This window comes from Vicia villosa, linkage group LG7 (assembly GCF_029867415.1).
Source record: "Vicia villosa cultivar HV-30 ecotype Madison, WI linkage group LG7, Vvil1.0, whole genome shotgun sequence".
NCBI lineage: Eukaryota > Viridiplantae > Streptophyta > Magnoliopsida > Fabales > Fabaceae > Vicia > Vicia villosa.
In genome coordinates this window covers 77,633,936-77,652,891 of record NC_081186.1, presented here as the reverse complement: position 1 = coordinate 77,652,891, position 18,956 = coordinate 77,633,936, and the positions used below count along the sequence as shown (strand labels likewise).

The 18,956-nt window shown below is 37.5% G+C and overlaps 3 protein-coding genes across 3 annotated transcripts; all 3 read right to left on the bottom strand.

Annotated features, from left to right (window-relative positions):
• Positions 1 to 8,100: 8,100 nt before the first annotated feature.
• On the bottom strand, positions 8,101 to 11,694 carry LOC131617532 (helicase SEN1-like). Its single transcript, XM_058888809.1, has 6 exons — positions 11,371 to 11,694; positions 10,625 to 11,230; positions 9,448 to 10,500; positions 9,030 to 9,354; positions 8,676 to 8,934; positions 8,101 to 8,594 (listed from the first exon to the last, which is right to left on the bottom strand). The coding sequence occupies exons 1-6, from the start codon at positions 11,542 to 11,544 to the stop codon at positions 8,306 to 8,308; spliced, it is 2,706 nt and encodes a 901-aa protein (XP_058744792.1). The 5' UTR covers positions 11,545 to 11,694; the 3' UTR covers positions 8,101 to 8,305.
• A 997-nt stretch (positions 11,695 to 12,691) lies between these two features.
• LOC131619403 (uncharacterized) lies at positions 12,692 to 13,836 on the bottom strand. Its single transcript, XM_058890502.1, has 2 exons — positions 13,539 to 13,836; positions 12,692 to 13,425 (listed from the first exon to the last, which is right to left on the bottom strand). Exons 1-2 carry the CDS (start codon positions 13,834 to 13,836, stop codon positions 12,692 to 12,694), a joined length of 1,032 nt encoding a protein of 343 aa, XP_058746485.1.
• A 1,064-nt stretch (positions 13,837 to 14,900) lies between these two features.
• Positions 14,901 to 16,121, bottom strand: LOC131619402 (uncharacterized). The gene has a single exon (XM_058890501.1). The coding sequence runs from the start codon at positions 16,119 to 16,121 to the stop codon at positions 14,901 to 14,903; it is 1,221 nt and encodes a 406-aa protein (XP_058746484.1).
• Positions 16,122 to 18,956: the final 2,835 nt, after the last annotated feature.

Genomic DNA, 18,956 nt, shown 5'->3' with positions numbered 1-18,956 from the left:
GTTAGAGATAAATCTCCTTAAGAAATTTATCTTACCCAATAATGATTGTAGTTCTTTCTTCATGGATGGGGACTTGGTTTCCCTAATGGCTTTCGTCTTGTTCTGGTTAATTTCTATCCCTTTTTTGTGGACTACGAACCCCAAGAAATCACCTGCCTGCACAAAGAAAGCACATTTAAGGGGGTTCATCTTCAAGCCATATTTCCTCATTCTTTCGAATGATTGGCTCAGATGATCGAGATGATTCATACCCGAGGTAGATTTTACCACAATGTCATCTATATACACTTGCATGAATGTTTCTATAAAGTCATGAAATATAGAATTCATTGCTCTCTGATAAGTTGCCCCAGCATTTTTCAAACCAAAAGGCATCACAACCCATTCGTAAGTGCCTATTGCCCCTGGGCAACGAAATGCTGTTTTGGATACATCATCTTCTGCTATAAAAATTTGATTGTATCCCGAATATCCATCCAACATGCTCAAATACTCAAAACCTGCGGCTGAGTCTACTAGCATTTCTGCTACAGGCATGGGATACTCGTCTTTAGGAGTAGCTGCATTAAGGTCACGAAAGTCTATGCATACTCTTAATGAGCCATTCTTTTTAATTACAGGTACTATATTAGCAATCCACTCAACATACCTTGTAGTTTGGATAAATTTGCAACATAAGAGTCTTTCGACCTCTGCTTTAATCTTCGAGTGAATCTCTGGCGCGAATCTTCTGGGAGTTTGCTTTATGGGCTTCTTCCCTTCTTTTATTGGTAATTTTAGTTCGACTAAATCCCTTCCTAGACCAGGCATCTCATCATAGTCCCAAGCAAAACAATCTCTGTTTTCTTTTTGCATTTTGATGACCGTTGCTTTCAATTCTGGTTCTAGTTTCGCGCTGATATATGTTATCCTTTTTTGATCATTGTCTCCAAGATTTACTTCTTCAAGTGGATCTTGGGCCAACATCTTTATGTTTGACGCCATTGGGTCTTTTTCGAATCCCAAAGGTTCCTCGTCGTATATTGCATCCAACCTTTGGTTTGGTTCTTCTCTTATGATCTCTTCGTCTGGAGCCGCGTGTTCAGGGAGTTCGAAACTCGTACGTATCTCCAATTCTGTTATTCCTTCTTTGGTTAGAACTGCATCTATCTTTGTATTTGATAGTTCGGCTTCGAGAGCCGCCTTCCTTTTGTTCTCGGCCACATAGGCCGAAATCTTTTCGAAGAACGAAGACTCAGACATGATTAATGTCATCGTCCCAGCCTGTTGGCCGTACTGTCGGATAATTCTCTAATGGTGCTGTATCTGGTGGACCATCCATGATCTCTCTATCCCATTGGAATCCATTTGGGTGTAAAGTTAAATAGTACAATGCATTTTTATTTGGGGTATACATCTCTTCTGCAGCATGACAAGGGCCTATGTTTGCCAGGTTCCTATCGAAGTTGGTTTTGTTCACCTGGTTGACTTCAGCCATGTAGTAACTCTGATCACCTTCGATATTCTCCACTATACCATCTTCTCTCCAAATTGTCACCCTCTGATGCATTGTTGAGGGCACAGCTGCTACCCCATGAATCCATTCCCTACCAAGCAAAAGGTTGTAGTTTGCCTTTGCTGGTATAACCATGAACATGGTTGGCCTGGTAACTGAGCCTACTGTCAAATTGACTTGAACAACTCCCAGTGTTTGTCCTATTTTGCCTTCGTAGTTAGATAAAACCATGTTATGTGGCCTTATATCCGTATCGAACATACCAATTCTTTTTAGCATGTATTGAGGCATTAGGTTCACTGCTGCTCCCCCATCAACTAGGACTTTATTAATGCCAACGTTCTCAATCTTAGCCCTGATATAGAGTGGCTTCAAATGATTTCGCATACCCTCATCAGGCCTTTCGAAGAAAGCATTCTGTTCTTCTACTGCACCATTATTCAGCACATAGTAACACACAGGTCTGTGTTTTGTCATTTCTTCGATATCAGCCTCTTCACAGTCTTCCTCTTCAGTTTCCTGATTAAACTCGTGAGGGAGTACGGAAACAACATTGCAATTCAAGTTTATAGATGACACTCCATCAGAATCAAAATCATTTGTCATTCTATCCTCTTCTTTCCAGGAATTTGAACGCATCTTTTCTTCTTCATCCAAGAGTTTTTCAGCTTCGAATAATCTGCGTTCCACCGGAGGTTTGTTTGACTTTGCCCCCTGGTATGGGACTTGGTTGCTACTAGATTCTCCAGCTTCTCTTGGCCTGTATTCCTTCTGAGCCTTTTTTATTCTCTGATGCCTTCTCCACTGGGACCGAGACATAGGATTTTTTCCTTTATAATTCTCCAATCGATACGCCTCTCGATTTGGTCTTTGAAATTATTTCCTATATGCCATTGCAGTTCTACCACCTTGGTCCCAACTTCGCCATTTGTTGGTTCTTGCATCAGCTTGCACCCACCTATCCCTTGGCGCATCTGCAGGGATTTTGAAAGTTACCCTTCGAGCTCTGGGGTGTGGGCTATCAGGCCTCTTTGTTGGAGTCCATATGTCGAAACCGTACAGGTTAGGACGCAACCCCTGAGTTTCTCGACTCATGTAGCAGTACACACGTTCGAATGATCGTGCTAGCATTTCATCATAGACTGCCCCACATCTTGGGCACAGAGCAACTTCAGTGTTTTCTTTGTGGCATCTGACCAAAAATCCTACCAAGCTTTCCTCCATCTTTGGATACAGTTGTAGTAGGGGATTTGGCTCCCTTCCTGGGTGTTCCCATCTTTCGCGTCGAACCCTTTCGAAGTTGGCTTCGACCCTTCGATTCAGCATGATCGAACACCTTGGACACATCCATTGCTTACCACCATTTCTCTCGTGGCAATTCCAGAGATATTCTTTGAGGCTTTCGGTTCTTGGAGGAACTTCGATGCCCCCATTTTGCCTCGTCAGCCATGTCTCTAGTTCGCCAAATTCAGACACTGGTCGTCTGGCGCTGACCATGTTAACCGCTGCTGGAGGAACTTCAGAGATCTGGATTTTCTGGAGTTTCATCCTGAGGTCTTCAGTGGCCTCACTGTTTTCTTCCTTCGATGCTTCAGTTATTTTTGTCTTGGAAGATTCTCCAACAACAGTGTTGAAGACTATGTCACCTTTTAGGCTTTCAGTAGCCTGCTTTCCATTGAACATTGCTTTAGTTTCCACAACTTCAACTTCAGATGCCTCCACCATGTTGATATCTTCTACCTCACAGAGGCTGGCGTCAGCAATGTTCAGGGGATTGGTATCGACCCTCATATGACTCTTGGTCTTGTCAGCAAACTTCAACCTTCCATCATTGAGAGCATTTTGAATTAGATCCCTGAAAAGAAAACATTGAGAAGTTTTATGGCCTAAAAACCCATGATATTTACAAAAACCTCTTTTCTTCCGTTGTTCCAACGGAGGAATTTTTGAATTTGGATGTAGTATCATTTGGCCATCCTTTACCAATAAATCAAATATTTCACCACACTTGGTAATGTCGAATGTATAAATTTTCTTAGGGAACCTATCATTCTTATCGTTTTCTACCGGGTTTTTTCCATTTGCAGGATTTAGCAATTTGCAGGCGTAAGGTGGCGCTTCTTTCAATTCAGCCAAGTCTATTTCGACTTCTTCAGGGCTATATGAGTCATTGAAAGACTCATCATCAACGTCCTCGGCTTCGACGTACGCTACTATTTCTTTCTTATAACTTTTATTCGCCCTAACTTTTTCTGCTTTCAGGCGTTCGACTTGTCGAACCCTGTCTGATAATTGGGCCATGTCCCTAAGGTATTGGGTATCTAGTTTCTTTCTTATTGAATAATCTAGACCACCTACAACCATTTCGACAAGTTCATGCTCTGGGACTGTTGTAAAACACCTTGATTTCAACAAACGGAACCTATTCAAATAATCATCAATTGTTACTGTGAATTTTCTTTTAACACTGGCCAATTCTTTCAAACTTATCTTAGTTTGACCCATGTAGAATTGCTCATGGAAAAGCCTTTCTAAGTATGCCCATGCATCTATCGAATTTGGTGGCAAAGTAGTAAACCAAATGAAGGCATTCTTTGTCAGCGAACTAGGGAAATATTTGATCCTTAAATCCTCGTTTCCCGCTAAGTCTCCTGCTTCTGTCAAATATCTAGCAATATGTTCCACCGTTGACTCATTAGTTTCGCCTGGAAATTTTGTAAATTTGGGTACCTTAGTGCCCCTAGGCAATTCTGTCTGCATGATATAATCTGATATAGGGGATGTATAGTTTGGACGTCTAAGTTCAGTACTAAGGCCATTATTGGCCATAACCCTTTCTATCATGGCAGTTAAGTTATTTTCTGTAGCCAGATTTTCTCTTCTGACTCTTTGAACAACCTCATCTGGGTGTTCGTTCCTACCTACAATCCTTAATCTGGGTCGCTCCTCCTCCGTTTCCTGTCGAACGGGGACGGCTCTTTGATTTGAAGCTTCTAAGTTAATTACTGGAGTTCCTTCGAACATCTCTGTTCTTCGTGAGGGGCCTACATCCCTAGTGGCTGTCCGAGATGACGGAACTACATCTTGTACACGTTCCAAAATGGGCCTCTCTTCTTGATTCGAAGGCTGTTTGTCTTTCCTTTTAGGTGGTGTTACTCCCATGAATTCCGCCATTCGATTCATTTGAGATGATATCTTTTGGAAAGTCTCCATGTTTTCTCTATTTGTAGTAGTAACATTTGCCATTAGTGGGCTTAAAACTGAAGTCAATTCTCTGGCCAAAACCCCTACCATATCATGGTTGCTTGCATCCATTCCTTGTCGAAATGCTGCTTGGTTGTTTGTGGTAAAGTGGGGCACCTGGGTAGCAAAACTAGTGTTATGGGCACTTCGACCCACTGAACTAACATTTGGTGAAAATGTCGCATTGTTAGTTGGGGCATATATAGATCCTGCCCCTCGTACGCCTGTTCCATATGGGTATGACATTCCATATGAACTATTTGGTCTCCATTCGAAAGCAGAATTCGTGCCTTGACCAGACAAATTATTTGCAGCATTTGTCGAGGCAAACAATACGTCCTCTGCGCTTGTGGATGAGGGTGCGGTTATCGACACTGAAACTGGAATAGTCCCTGAAGGCCCTGTATTATTTTCAGGCAAAGCCTGGGAATTATCTGCAGGTCTCGATCCATTTGGACCCGTTGCATCTCGTGTTCCTTGAGTAGAAGTCGAATTTGCCGCTCCTGATCCTGAACCTTGTGGGGGATCTCGATCACCCCCTGCACTGGCCGTAACGACCATTTTCTTGTTGTACCTTCGTTTGGGAATCGGTTGTGCACTGTTCTTTAATTTACCGCTCCTAAGGTTCATACAAGATCTTGATATTGTCTAGACAAAAATAAAGCAATTGATTAAAACAATCTGTCTTTGACACTGTTCCACTGGGCGTGCCAATTTGTTTACGGTGATTTCCGGTAAACAACCGCTAGTCTTCCAAACTATAATAAATATGATTTGGTTACTCGCAGGATCGACTAGATTGATCCTAGGACACATAGTCAAGAAGATTGTTATCAATGTTCATTCGAACCATATTCATGATTTGTCTTTTTCAATAAGCGTTGTTCGATTAAAGAACAAATAGTCTTGATAATCACTTTGTTATATATAAATGTGACTTCAACGAAAAGATAAGTAACATAACATATGAAATTAAAAGGACTATTAAAACGTAAAGAATCTTAAACTGCAGAAACGTTAAAGACTTTGAAAGTAAATAACATGAAAGTAATTCGAAAGTAAATGACATTAAAGTAAAGATACAGAAATGTAAATGGCAAGAAGTAAACGAAATGCAGTAATTCTGGAAGATATTTAAAAACAAAAGATAATACACATGTATTAAAGTGGTGGTGTCATACGTACATTTTCTCAGCGAACTCTTTCTCTTAACGCTTGATACTTGAGTAAATATGTGAGTGATTTGTACAAAATGAACACACAGAATCCTAACATTAAGACTCCTATTTATACTAGTTTCGACCTTAACGGTCCTACACTAATCTGCTGCCACGTTTCTCATAAGAACTTCTAGCGACGCCATCTGTTACTTGGACAGTTACGAAACCGTCTTCGAATTTCAAATCTTCCCGCCTGAGTCCGTCTTCGACGCGTGGCAGTGTATTAAAACACTACGAAAACACGCTAAGTAGTAATACTTAAATATATTTATAAATTTTGTCTAAGTCCCCGAAGACACATACTTTTCACTAGCTTTCAGTATTCATTATCTTCACAGCGAACTTAGAAATCTTTATTCTCGAAGCATGACCATCAGTAGCCATTCTTTTATTTTTAAGGGATGGCTATCAGTAACCATCTTTCCTTCGATTTTCTACTTCTTCGAAGGACAAATACTACAAAACGAAATCTTCAGCTAACAATATGTAAGTGTGATAATTTTAAAGTTTATAAGGTTTATGGTATTCTCAAGGGAAAACTTAGAAAGACAAAGGTTTTGGGAAACTTTTCGAATTATCTAAGGGAATATGTAAGAGTGATTCATATATTAAGAGTTTGAGAGGTTGAGAAACACTTGAGTAGAAAATAAAGGTTTATCCATGGGAGCCTTCATGATTGTTCTTGGGAACTATGAAGGTGAAGACTATTTTCTTGTAGCAATTTTCTGAGTAAAGTAAATTGGAGAGCCGCTCTCTTCCTAGAGTAAATTTTTTGATCGAATTAGGTAAACAAACCTTTCATCTTTTTTAGCTTTATTCTGTTATAATTTATGCTTATAGGTTATCATTGCTTGAGATAATTTGTTTTGAATGCTATTGTTTTTTCCCTCACGTATTAAAGTATTGATTGAAAATGAACTTTATTGTTATTGATAATAGAATTCAGTTAAATAAGTTTATTGGATAAATTTAGTGGATTTGATTGATTTAATATTTATTAGCTAAATTCATAAAAATAATTTTTTATAAAATTCACAACATTTAATTTTGGGTTAATACCACTTTATCCCTTGAAATATATGCGAGATTCGGTTTACCCCAGTAAAATAATTTTGGATCCCCCTTAAAATGTGAAAATTCAATGTCTTTTATCCCCTAAGAGCCAAGTTACCCCCTGTAAAATTTTTTTTATTTATCCCCAAATTTAGTGTTAAGATTATACGCTGCTTAGGGGGAGGGGGGAGGATTAAAAGAAATTATAAGGGGAAATCAAAATTTTTTTGTATAGGAGGAAAAATCAAAACTCACTACAATGGTAGGGAACAACGTATATTTAACCATTTATTTTTTAATTTTAAGAAAAAAATCAAAATTTTAAGAAAGGCTTATTATATTTTCAATATTATTGGTAAGAAGAATTATTTTTATTATTAAATATATATATATATATATATATATATATATATATATATATATATATATATATAACATTTTCAATATTATTTAACATTAATTTATTATTATCATATTTAGACAACAAATTAAATAACCTTCAAAATTTCATAAACATGTTTTAGTATGCTTGTGAGTAAACAATCACTATTAAATTATAAAAATATAATAAAATTACAATAATATCAATCCCATTTTTATAATATGTCATCCTATTATAATAAAAAAAAAAATAGTACTTAAGTTTTGTTAGATTTGATTTTCTAACTTGTCTAAAATAATAATTTGAGCTTGAGCTCGACGGAAGTAATTATTATCCAAATTAAATAACCGAATTAATCCGACACCTGATCAAACCCCGAATCGTTTGCAAAACAAATTAAATGGATCCGCCGGGTTCGATCTGTTAGATGAAATTTGTCCACCCCTAAATTATCTATAACACTAATGAACCAAAAAGTAACCGTTCCCAGCTAAAAGCCAATCTTTGACAATGGTGTTGACGGAGCAGGCAACAGCATCGGCTAGAGGACGGACAGAACATGCAAATTGCAGTTGTGGCAAGTTGAGGTGAATGAATGTGAGCTTTTTAACTAAATCTGTAGTTTAAAAATGTTAAGGATTTAGTTATAAATTGTGCTCAGATTTAATTTTGTTGACTAAATGATGAACTCTAAGAATATATGCAAAAGAGTTGTATAAAACTATTGCCTGGATTAAAAAACTTGGTGGATATTCAAAGCACAAAAATTAACAAGGCTACTATGTTTTTCATCAAACTCATAAACATCTTAAACAAATCAGAATCACCACCAGAATAAATAATTCACCACCACAAATGGCACTAAAGGGAGGGACTAGTTGATTTTTTAATTTTCCACCTAAACTTAGTTTTTTATTTTAAATCGAGGCTCGGATTCTTCAGATATTGATTTTGTATCTTAAACCAAGAATCAGATTCTTCAAGTATTGGTTTTCCATCTAGCTTTGGTTTCTTAAACCGAGACTCGGATTTTTCGAGCAGCTGGAGATCGAATAAGACATCCTCAATAGCCTGGCCCAATTTCTTGTCCTCTTCAGCATTATGGAAACAACCCCTTTTCTTAGCATCAACAACTATATTTCTCCAAACAGAGTCACTGTTGATTAGAGTAGATTCATTTCCTAATATCCATAGGCAATATCTGCACAGATAAATGAACTCAGTTTTAAGTAAACATAGAAACAACATCACAAAACCAAATGAATACTAATGTTTTACATACCTAGCCCTAGTAATAGCCACATTTGTTCTCTGTCTATTTGAAAGAAAACCTACATTACCACTTCCATTGGATCTCACAGTAGATATTATTATAATATCTTCCTCGCCACCTTGAAAACCATCAATAGAACGAACATTAACAGCGAACTTGGAATTAGAACACCAAATGAATTGCTTAACTTTCTCCTTGATTTCATAAACTTGAGCATTATATGGAGATATTATTCCTATGCTAACTTTCTTCTTTGTCCTCATGAACTCTGCAAAGAAAACAAATGGTTACAAGTACGAATGCATATTTCATATTAAATTAGTCAATAACAGCAACCTCGTAGTACAAGATAGAGAAACTCACGTTGTTTAAGGTTTTCAAGTATCTTTGAAATAACAGCAACCTCAACCATGTTCTTTAGACTTTGTCCATGTCCAAATTTTTCTGTACCCTTAGCTATGTTAATAAAAGAATAAGGACCATACATATCTCCTTCAAGGAAGAGCTTGTTATAGCTTTCTTCCCTTACAACAGGAGCATCAAAAAGCTTTTCACCATAGAACTCTTTGCATGGGAACAAACTGATGGAAGGATGCATTCTGTATTGAACGTTAAGCATATGCCTCTTGTATCCTAAAATTGCCAACCTCTCAAACAAACTCCGTCCAAATTCACAATTATCTGCAATCTACAATTATACAAAAGTTTTGAACATATTAGACAAAAACATTGATTACAAAGAAAAGTAAACAATTAAATACAATGTTGAATGATCAAGTACCTTACTATTTACAAATGCTGGAAGTTGTTTCTCATCTCCGATTAGGACACAGTGGCGAAGACCTGATAACTGTAACGGAATTGTGGATTCACATTCTTTTAGCTGTGCAGCCTCATCAATAACTAAAAATTTCACTGGTTTCACCTTTGCTGAGTTCATTTTAATAGAACTTGATGCAGTACAGAAAATTAGACAAGCATTCGACAAGCAAAATTTTTCTACTTGAACTCTATCGACAACTCTCGTGAAGATACCTCCCCTTAAAACAATCTTGTCAAGTTTAGGTAGGTCTACGGTCTCAGAAAGCGAACTTAGTATGTTAAGGCATTCATCTCTTTTCTTGAATTTGGCCGGTGTCAAGGAAATTCCAAGAGACCTTAGCAAGTCAATAGCTTGAAGCATTTTTGTCACCATTTCCAGTGAAATGAGAGATGTTGGCATGTGTGTGTATAAGGTTTGCATGAAGAACTCAAGCTTCTCTCTTTGTTCACAAAATTTCTTCTTGTATTCAACTACTTCACTAGACTCTTTCTTAGCCAATTCTTTCATGGAATTGATCAACTGTATCATGGATTGCAAGTTACTGTCCCATCCAGTATTTGGATCAAAGCACTGCATGAGATTCCGGACCCGGTTATCAAGAAAGATATCTTCAAGGCCTGGATGAGAACTTAACTTCATCCTCTTACTATTGCCAAATAGCACAATGTCACCCAAACCATATCTATCATGTTCAAGTGAATTCATAGCTAACCTATGCAACCGAATTGCCACTTCCAAAACTGCAGTATTAGTTGGAGCACATACCAATGTTCTTGTTTTAAACTTGAGTAGAGAAAATAATAAGCATGCAACTGTCTTTGTTTTCCCTGTCCCTGGTGGTCCCCAAATAAGTTTGATATCAGCGTGTCTGCAATTCATCATACTAACACAGCTTGAAACTGCATCCTCTTGGGATTCATTCAGATTCTGAGAAAGAATTACCACGTCATCTTTGATGAAAGAAGATCTAATTTCTGGTTCAGACAGACAACGTTGGCAGCTTTCTCTAGTCTGAAATACAAACAAGCATTAATTAGGTTACACATATATACTGCAGGTGTACTTCACAGCAATTTTCCATGCAGGAATTGTAAATGAAGGAAAAAATCCATTCATATAAACAGTTTATTCTTACAATTTGATGCGGCCCCAAAACTGTGTTAATTATATTCACGCATGAGATTGAACACAGGGCATTCCAAATACAAAGACTTGTCGTCATGTTCATAAGGTAAACTGCATACAGTTTCAGCTCTTTATTGTTGCAGCAGTCATATTCAATATTCATCTCTATGTGTTTGGAAGATCGAACAGATATTCTATAAAAATAATCATATTTTTCTCCATTAACTTTTGATAGATTTTCTTTTTTTGCCCATTCAACATAGGCAATATGGTAGTGACTTTTGAGAGTGTTCAAGTCAGTATAGCATTTAGGCCTTATGTTTGTGAATGCAATGAGATCTCCTGATTCAGGGACATAATTTACACCATCTTCAACTTCATCAGATTCAGCTGCACTCATCAACTGTATGATGTGATTGAACTGTATGTTTTGCTCTTGAGCTTCAGGAAGTGAAATTCGCCTGCTGTTTTCAATGTGCTTGATTTCGCGCAAAGGAGCTCTGGACACCCCAAACAAACTTGAAGATAAATCAGTGCGCATTTCTTCAATCAAAAGAGGAACAAAAGAGTTCTTGTAATCTGTTACTGAGTTAAACGTCTCCGGAATCTTGTGAACCTGAGAGAACATAGGTTTTGGTTTTTCAAACCAGTAAAAAAATGTAATAATTTCAACGTTAGAATAAATAGCTATAACAATACAATAAATCCATAAATGGGCACTTTTCATTGTGAGTGTTAAAAGGGAGTAAAAGAAACCTTGTCTTTGTAAATATTTTCGTTGAGAACATCCAAGAAGGGCCATGACAGTACAATATCTAAAAGGCCGTCACGTTTAAGATAATCTTCTTCACTTGCTTTACTAGCCGTCTCTATCTTTTGTTCTTCCTCAACTCTAAAGCAATCGTTAAGGAGAAACATATCTGTAGACATGCACCTAAGTAACGAAAACAGTCAAAAGTATATGTCTTGTTAAACCTTAATAACTTTGAAGTTTGAAACAAAGGAGGAAGTGTAAATGAAAGGTTAAAGCTTCATGCTCATATAAGTAAAGTTGGTGACTTAAGAGAGGTAATTAGCAATTAATAGTATAACTAATAATTAATTAAAGTGTTAAAACGGCGCATGATGAGAGTAGTTTCCTAGAAAATGACAAGATGAAATGAATGGTGCATTGTATTTTCGACTTCTGCGGCCCCTTTTCAATCATGAACTCAACTATATGGCTCATTAAGGATTACAAATTACTCCCTCAGTTTTTTATTACAAGTCAGTTTTGGAAAAAAAAATTGTATTTAAATATAAGTCGCTTTACAATTCCAATGAATAATTAGTATTATTTTTCTTATTATATCCTTAAATATTTATTATTCTCTCTCCTTTCAATTATATAAATTTATGTTCCACATGTCATTAATAAAGGATAATTTTGTAAAAACCTTCATAATTTCTCATTTTCATACAACAATTATTATTTTTCTTAATCTGTGTGAAAAGTCTAAAACGACTTATAATAAAAAACGGTGGGAGTAAAACTAAAAGTAATCTACAAAGAGTACTCTCTTCTTCTCAAAATAAAAGTTTTTTTTTTTAAAGATTTTACATAAAGATAAAGATTAAAAAATAATAATTGAATAAATAAATATAATAATTGTATAAAATTGTTCTTAATTAAATATTTATTAGTATATGTGATTTTTTTTTAAAAGCAAGATATATTAAAGGAAACCAAAGATTACACCAAGTTCAAGAACACACCACCCCAAGAAAATTACACACCTATTGTAACCTAACTTAAGTACAACAACGGATTATTGCTAAACTCAAAGAAATTACAATTGGCACGCGTAATTTTCCCGATAAACGACCATCTCCAAATTAGAGCCTTACAACTCCAAACAACATCTCTTGAATTCCAAGACGAGTTGTTGAAAACTATATCATTCCTCCGTAACCATATGCTCCAAAGAATAGCGAGCCAAATGATTCCCTCCTTCCCTTTTTTAACCTTCTTCGCTCTAACATAATTGCTCCAACACCGAAAGTTCTCCTTTAAATCTTCAAAACAAATGTAAGACATTCATATCCAATCGACCATCTCCATCCAAACAGTTTCGACATAACGGCAATTGAAAAAAGAATGAAACAAAGTTTCGATTGTTTCCTCACAAAGAACACACTTAACATCCGAAGCTAAAATAATACCTCTTTTCACAAGTAAATCTTTGGTTGGAATTTTGTTTAGGAAGCAACGCCAACCGAACGCTTTGACTTTAAGAGGAACCTCCGCCTTCCACATCTCTTTGAAAATGTAATCAAAATGGTTTGTCGGCCCGAAGGGAGAATGCCTTCTGTTCATCCCGTAGCAGCAGGAGGCTATCGAATAAAATCCGCTAAGCTCGTGAGCCCAAGAAGCCGAGTCCTGCCTATCCGCACACAGAGTTGCATTCAATAATAAACTTTTCAACAATTCTGCCTGACTCATAATGGAAGGGACCATTTGCATTGCACTGTTGCTTAAACCACCACGTTCTGCCCCATTGGTAAAAGAGCTAGCTGCTTCGGCAACACTGTTGTAAGGCATGGAAGGTGCTGCAGCCAATACTGAAAATGCTGCGGCTTGCTCCCTTCTTGGCTGAGCATTAATAACAATGCCAAGGTCACTCCAATTCCAACATCCATCCTTCCAACCCCCCATAGCACCAATAGAGGCATCCTTCAAGAGAGAGATGTTGAACAACTCCAGAAAAAGATCTTTTAGAATACCTTCTTTCAACCAATGGGCATACCAAAAAGAAATAGAACAACCATTACCTACATGAAAAAACAATTGTTAGTAAAAAACTCCGATGATGTTTTGTTCTCCAAGGATGAAATATCCCTCCACCACACCGAAGAAGACCGCTCGGAATACTTCATCATAGAACAAAATGTGGCTCTTAGCTTGACATCCACATATCTCGCCTTCAAAAACCGAAACCAAATAGAATTAGTCTCTCCAAAAATTCTCCAATTCCACTTCAAAAGAAGGGCCTTATTGAAGTCTTCTAGGTTTCTAAAACCAAGCCCACCCTTCTCCACCGGAAGACACAAATCCTTCCAACTAACCCAATGCGTTTTCCAATTCCCCTCCGAACCTCCCCATAGGAAATTACTTTGCAATTTATTTAACTCCTCTATAACCTTCTTAGGAGCTTTATAGAAAGAAAGAGTGAAAATCGCCATACTACTCAACACCGACTTAAGAAGAGTGGTCCTTCCCCCAAAACTAAGCCACCGGCCTTTCCACGAATTCAACTTCCTCTTCTCACATTATCCATCAACGGTTTCCAAGAGGAAATCCTTCTCGGATTTATCCCGACCATAATACCTAGAAATTTGAATTCTTTATCTTCCGATCCACAAGAAAGAAAGTTAGTAGCAACTTCCAATACATGCAGATTGATATTAATACCTATCAACTTGCTTTTATGAAAATTGATTTTTAGACCCGACACCTTTTCGAAACCCCTCAACACCGCTTTAATGGCCCATAGATGATTCCAACTCCCATCTCCAATTAATAGAGTATCATCCGCAAATTGGAGAATATCTATTTCACATCTCCCGATTACATTAAAACCAACAAAGTCTCCATTTTCCACCGCCTTACCAACCAAAGCCCTTAGCCCTTCCGCTACTATAACAAAAAGAAAAGGAGAAATAGGATCTCCTTGCCTTAAACCCCTCTCTACTACAAATTATTTTGTAGGGCTACCATTAACAAGAACCGACATCTTACTAGAAAAAATAATCAACTCCATCAAACGCATCCACAACTCTCCAAAACCCATCCTCCTCATCATGTACCTAAGGAAATTCCAACTCACATTATCATAAGCTTTTTCGAAGTCTACTTTAAAAAGAAGACACTCCTTTCCTTCCTTGCTAGCATAGTCCACGATTTCATTAGCAACTACCACTCCATCAAGCATTTGTCTACCCGGCACAAAAGCACTTTGATTAATGGATATGATAGAAGAGAGGACTCTCTTAATCCGACAAGCCAACAGCTTAGAGATCATCTTGTAAATGCTTCCCACCAAACAAATCGGGCGATAATCATCAAGATCTAACGGATTGTATTTTTTAGGGACAAGAGTTAGAAAAGAAGAAATAATAGCCTTAGAAATAACGGTTCCCGAATAAAAAGCATTAAAACAAGAAACCATATCTTCTTTAACAAAATTCCAACACTTCTTAAAGAAAAGGAGAGAAATACCATCCGGACCCATGCTTTTCGAACCATCTCAACTCCACACCGCCTCTTTAATCTCCTCCTCCGAAAAAAGCACCTCTAGCGAATCTCTATCTTCCACGCTCAAAGAATGAACCAAAACGCCTTCCAAAAAAGGCCTATTAAAGAACTCCTCCTTAAACTTATGTTCAAAATGCCCTCTCACCACCTCCTTGACCCCTCCGACCGATTCTACCACTCCACCACTAGTGTTCAAAGAGCAAATATGATTCTTACTCCGCCTTTCTTTCATAACACGATAAAAGAATTTACTATTGGAATCTCCATCATTTAGCCACCTTAGCCTTGATTTTTGAATTAACATATTCTCCTTAAGTTTAAGATTTAACCAAATCTTCCTTGAAGCTTTAATTTTGTTAAGATGGACCTCCTCTTCCCACATCTCCCTATCATCCGAGTCATTTAAAACTCTAACACCGTCTTCTACTTCCAAATCCACCTTCCCAAAAATATTCAAATTCCACCATCTCAATCTATCTTTGATAAGACGAAGCTTCTCCTTTAAAACAAAGTCTCCTCTACCAAGAACTTCCATTCCCTTCCATTCCTCTTTCACAAAAGATAAAAAGTTCTTATCGGAAAACCACTCATTGTTAAAAATAAAAGGCTTGGGACCCCAATCAACTTTATCGAACAATAACCAAATCGGACAATGATCGGAAATATCCCTATTTCCTATCAATTGACCAACAACACCCCACGAACGAACGATATTATCCGAGACTAGAAATCTATCAATTCTACTATTTGATTTACCATCCCCACTAAACCAAGAGAACTTCTTTCCTTTACACGCAACATCCATCAAACCACTTCCTTCAATAAAATCCGAGAAATCCCTCCATTCTACATTACTACTTCTCATGGAACGCCCCACTCTTTCTCTCTGATTCTTCACCGCATTAAAATCACCTCCCAAAATCCACTCCCCATCATTATGTAAGTTTTTCAAAGCTAATAACCGCGACCACAAAGCCCGCTTTAAAACTAGAGAACAAGGGGAGTAAACATTAACAATATAAAAAATACCTCCTTTCCATTCCACCTTCGAACCAAGGTATCCCTCACCTCTAAAGCTAGCCAAAATCGACACTGTTTTGCTACTCCAAAGCATAAGTAAGCCTCCAGCCATTCCAACCGAAGCAGAAAAAGAAAAACCACACTCTTCCTTTCCCCAAAAGCTCCCAGCAACTGAAACAGATACCTCCACCATTTTAGTTTCTTGAATGAGAAAAAAATCTGCCCTCCCTTTATTGATAATACTCCTTATCCTCTTCCTCTTGATAAGACTGCCTCCTCCCCTAATGTTTAAGCTCCCAATAATCATTTGAAATAATTTAATTGCCCCTTCTTGCCTTCCAATTTCTTCACTTCTTGCCCTCTGTTATCTCCTCCCGACCCCACTCCAATTTTAAGCATAACTTTTTTCAGTTTTATATCCCCTTCAGAACCAAAGTTAGATAAGAGTCTTGAATTACATCTAACAATGTCTGAATTGTCCGAGAGGGAACCTACTGAAATTTTTTTAGAAACCAGAAGCCTGTCAGAAGAAACCGAGTCCGCTATAACACAAGGGAACACACTGGCTTCAAAACAAGGTTTGTTTCTAGCATAACCCACCTCTAGATGGCCCACTTCTTCCACCAGGACTTTCTTTTTTAACTTCTTATTGGGCCTTGATAAAAGATTAAACAAAGGCCCATCCGCCTCTATGCCTTGTTTCAAGAGAACTCCTTTATTACGTGGGTCCCTACAAAAATCTCTCTCCACGTCACTGAGAATGGTTAAAGACTGAACACTACTAGATCTACTAGGTTTCGGTCCCAACCCCAAATGCTGAACCGCCGCATCCCTGCTAGAAGATTCTGGATCTGAAATCGTGTGTTCAGAGGATAACACTAAAAGCTGCTGCTTAAAACCTTTTTTCTTCTTTTTATCCTCCAAAATCGATTGTAAAGCCCCATCAAATGTCTCTTCCGCCCCTTTTGATATTGACCCTCCATTCAAAAAGTTGTCAGAACTTTCAGAAAGTTCTGAACAAACCCCTTTGGTAAAAGGTTTGACCGATGCCGCCTCCTTATTCTGCTTCTGTAAATCCTCTACTACTCTATGAAGAACAACCCTCCCTTTATCTGATGGGTCCATGAGAGAATCCGGGATAAACTCCCCGTCTTCCTCTTTCTCAGAATCCAACGACGCTGCTATACTCGACGAACTCGACAAAGAAGATGATTTCAAACTCAACTCTGGGGCCTTCTGAGCCGTAATCCTAAGGGGACCGTAAGAATATTCCCTGAGATGTAAAGAGAAAGGTTTTCCATCTATCGCTATCTGTAATAACTCAGGTAAGGTGAAGCTTGCTTTAACCCTCACCATACACCTAGTTGTGTCCATGGAGCTTCCAGCCATGGTGTTCTCATCCAAACAAACGAAAGAACCCAACCAATTTGCTAGGGATTTAAAAAAATCACTACACCATGCATGACAAGGAACCCCATAAATTCTAATCCACACCACCCTTTCCACGTCTACATCATTTTCCTGCCAAGGTTTAACAGATTTAAACCACTTTTGCCGCCACCATTTCCCATTTTCTATCAATTCTTTTATTATTCCTTCCTCCATCTCCTCTAACAAGCAAATATTTTCTCCCATCGGATGGACTTTGATCGAGAAGAAACCTTCAATCTCTAAGTGAGTTTGAATGTTGTAAGATCTCCCGGAAACAAAACTCCCCCAATAAAAGCTTTCTTCCATCTATTCTTAAGCTCTACACCCGACGAAAAAATGAGAAAAACCTCATCCTCCTGAGCGTCTTTTTTCTTACTTTCCCCCATGACAATATCTGCAAAAGTTCTGGATTCATCTACCCAACGATTTGCAAAGACCGGAACTTCCTCCTTTCTGCTCCCCGAGTTCTTCCTCTCATCACAAACTCTAACCTTCCTTCCACTTCTTTGAAATCTAGGTTGGTTAGCATAAATTTTATTCCCGTCTATTAAAATGTTATCAAGCCGAACTGCTACCATCCTTCCATCCTTCACCTCTTTAAATCTTGAGAATCCAAACCGCTTCCCGAATTTATTAAGCCTTGGAGGTATCACCACCTCCACCACCTCTCCCACACAACCAAACAACTTGAACATATCCATTGCCTTGCATCTATCTGGAAAATTCGAAAAATAAAAAGAAGTTAACAAATCTCCAACGCCCGACTGACTACCTCCAAAAGGGAAGCAATCCCATATTGGAGATAAATTTCTGTAAACCTTCTTAATCGCTCACTTCCACGCCATTGAGAAAGAAGAAGAAACCCAGAACTTCTAGAGATAAGGGAGAGAGACCGAGACTTTCTCTCTCATATTGCACCTCTTAAAAAGAATATGATAATGCTAATGATGGTTTGACGTTTTATTGTTGTCTAGTATATGTGATATTATATGTGATACTTTCACACATATTAAAAATATATAATAAATGACAAAGAGGAAGACAATTTTATTAAATTATTCTTAATTATCATTAATCATTAATATAAATTAAAAGAGTAATTAGATGGTACAATTGAAAGTTAAAAGTCTAACATTTTAAATTGTATTGAAAACTAAAAGTCACACTTATTTTATTATGACATATATTTTACAAACATTACACATATTTTGGGATGGAAGGAGAATTGACTATCATACATTATTATAAATGTTGGGTTTTCCCTCCTCTTTGGAGTGACCTAAATGGATGTGGGTTAGTGACTCATGTGTGTAAGTCTTTTTTGTTACCTACAAAACCTAAATGGATGTGGGTTATTGACTCATGTGTGTAAGTCTTTATTGTTACCTACAAAGAGAATTAGGTCATTCATTCATTGTGTGAGAGAAACAACAAGAAAAGTTATAGAGAAAACTCTATTCTCGCAACCCCATTTCAGCACATAGCAGTTCTACGAAATCGGAACTTGCACAAAATACAACGGTCGGATCGTCCTGAAATTTTGGCACAATGTTCATGACTAATTGGAGCAAATTCTGAACGATGGAGATTGAATTCT

Excerpts from the sequence above, each read along its gene's own strand:
- LOC131617532 (XM_058888809.1), bottom strand. The coding sequence starts at position 11,544 with ATGTCTACAGATATGTTTCTCCTTAACGATTGCTTTAGAGTTGAGGAA. Across the intron at positions 11,231-11,370 it reads AAAATATTTACAAAGACAAG|GTTCACAAGATTCCGGAGAC; the intron begins GTTTCTTTTACT and ends ATGTTCTCTCAG. Across the intron at positions 9,355-9,447 it reads CAGCATTTGTAAATAGTAAG|ATTGCAGATAATTGTGAATT; the intron begins GTACTTGATCAT and ends GTATAATTGTAG.
- LOC131619403 (XM_058890502.1), bottom strand. The coding sequence starts at position 13,836 with ATGGCGATTTTCACTCTTTCTTTCTATAAAGCTCCTAAGAAGGTTATA. Across the intron at positions 13,426-13,538 it reads CAAGCTAAGAGCCACATTTT|GTAATGGTTGTTCTATTTCT; the intron begins GTTCTATGATGA and ends TTTTTCATGTAG.
- LOC131619402 (XM_058890501.1), bottom strand. The coding sequence starts at position 16,121 with ATGGTGGAGGTATCTGTTTCAGTTGCTGGGAGCTTTTGGGGAAAGGAA.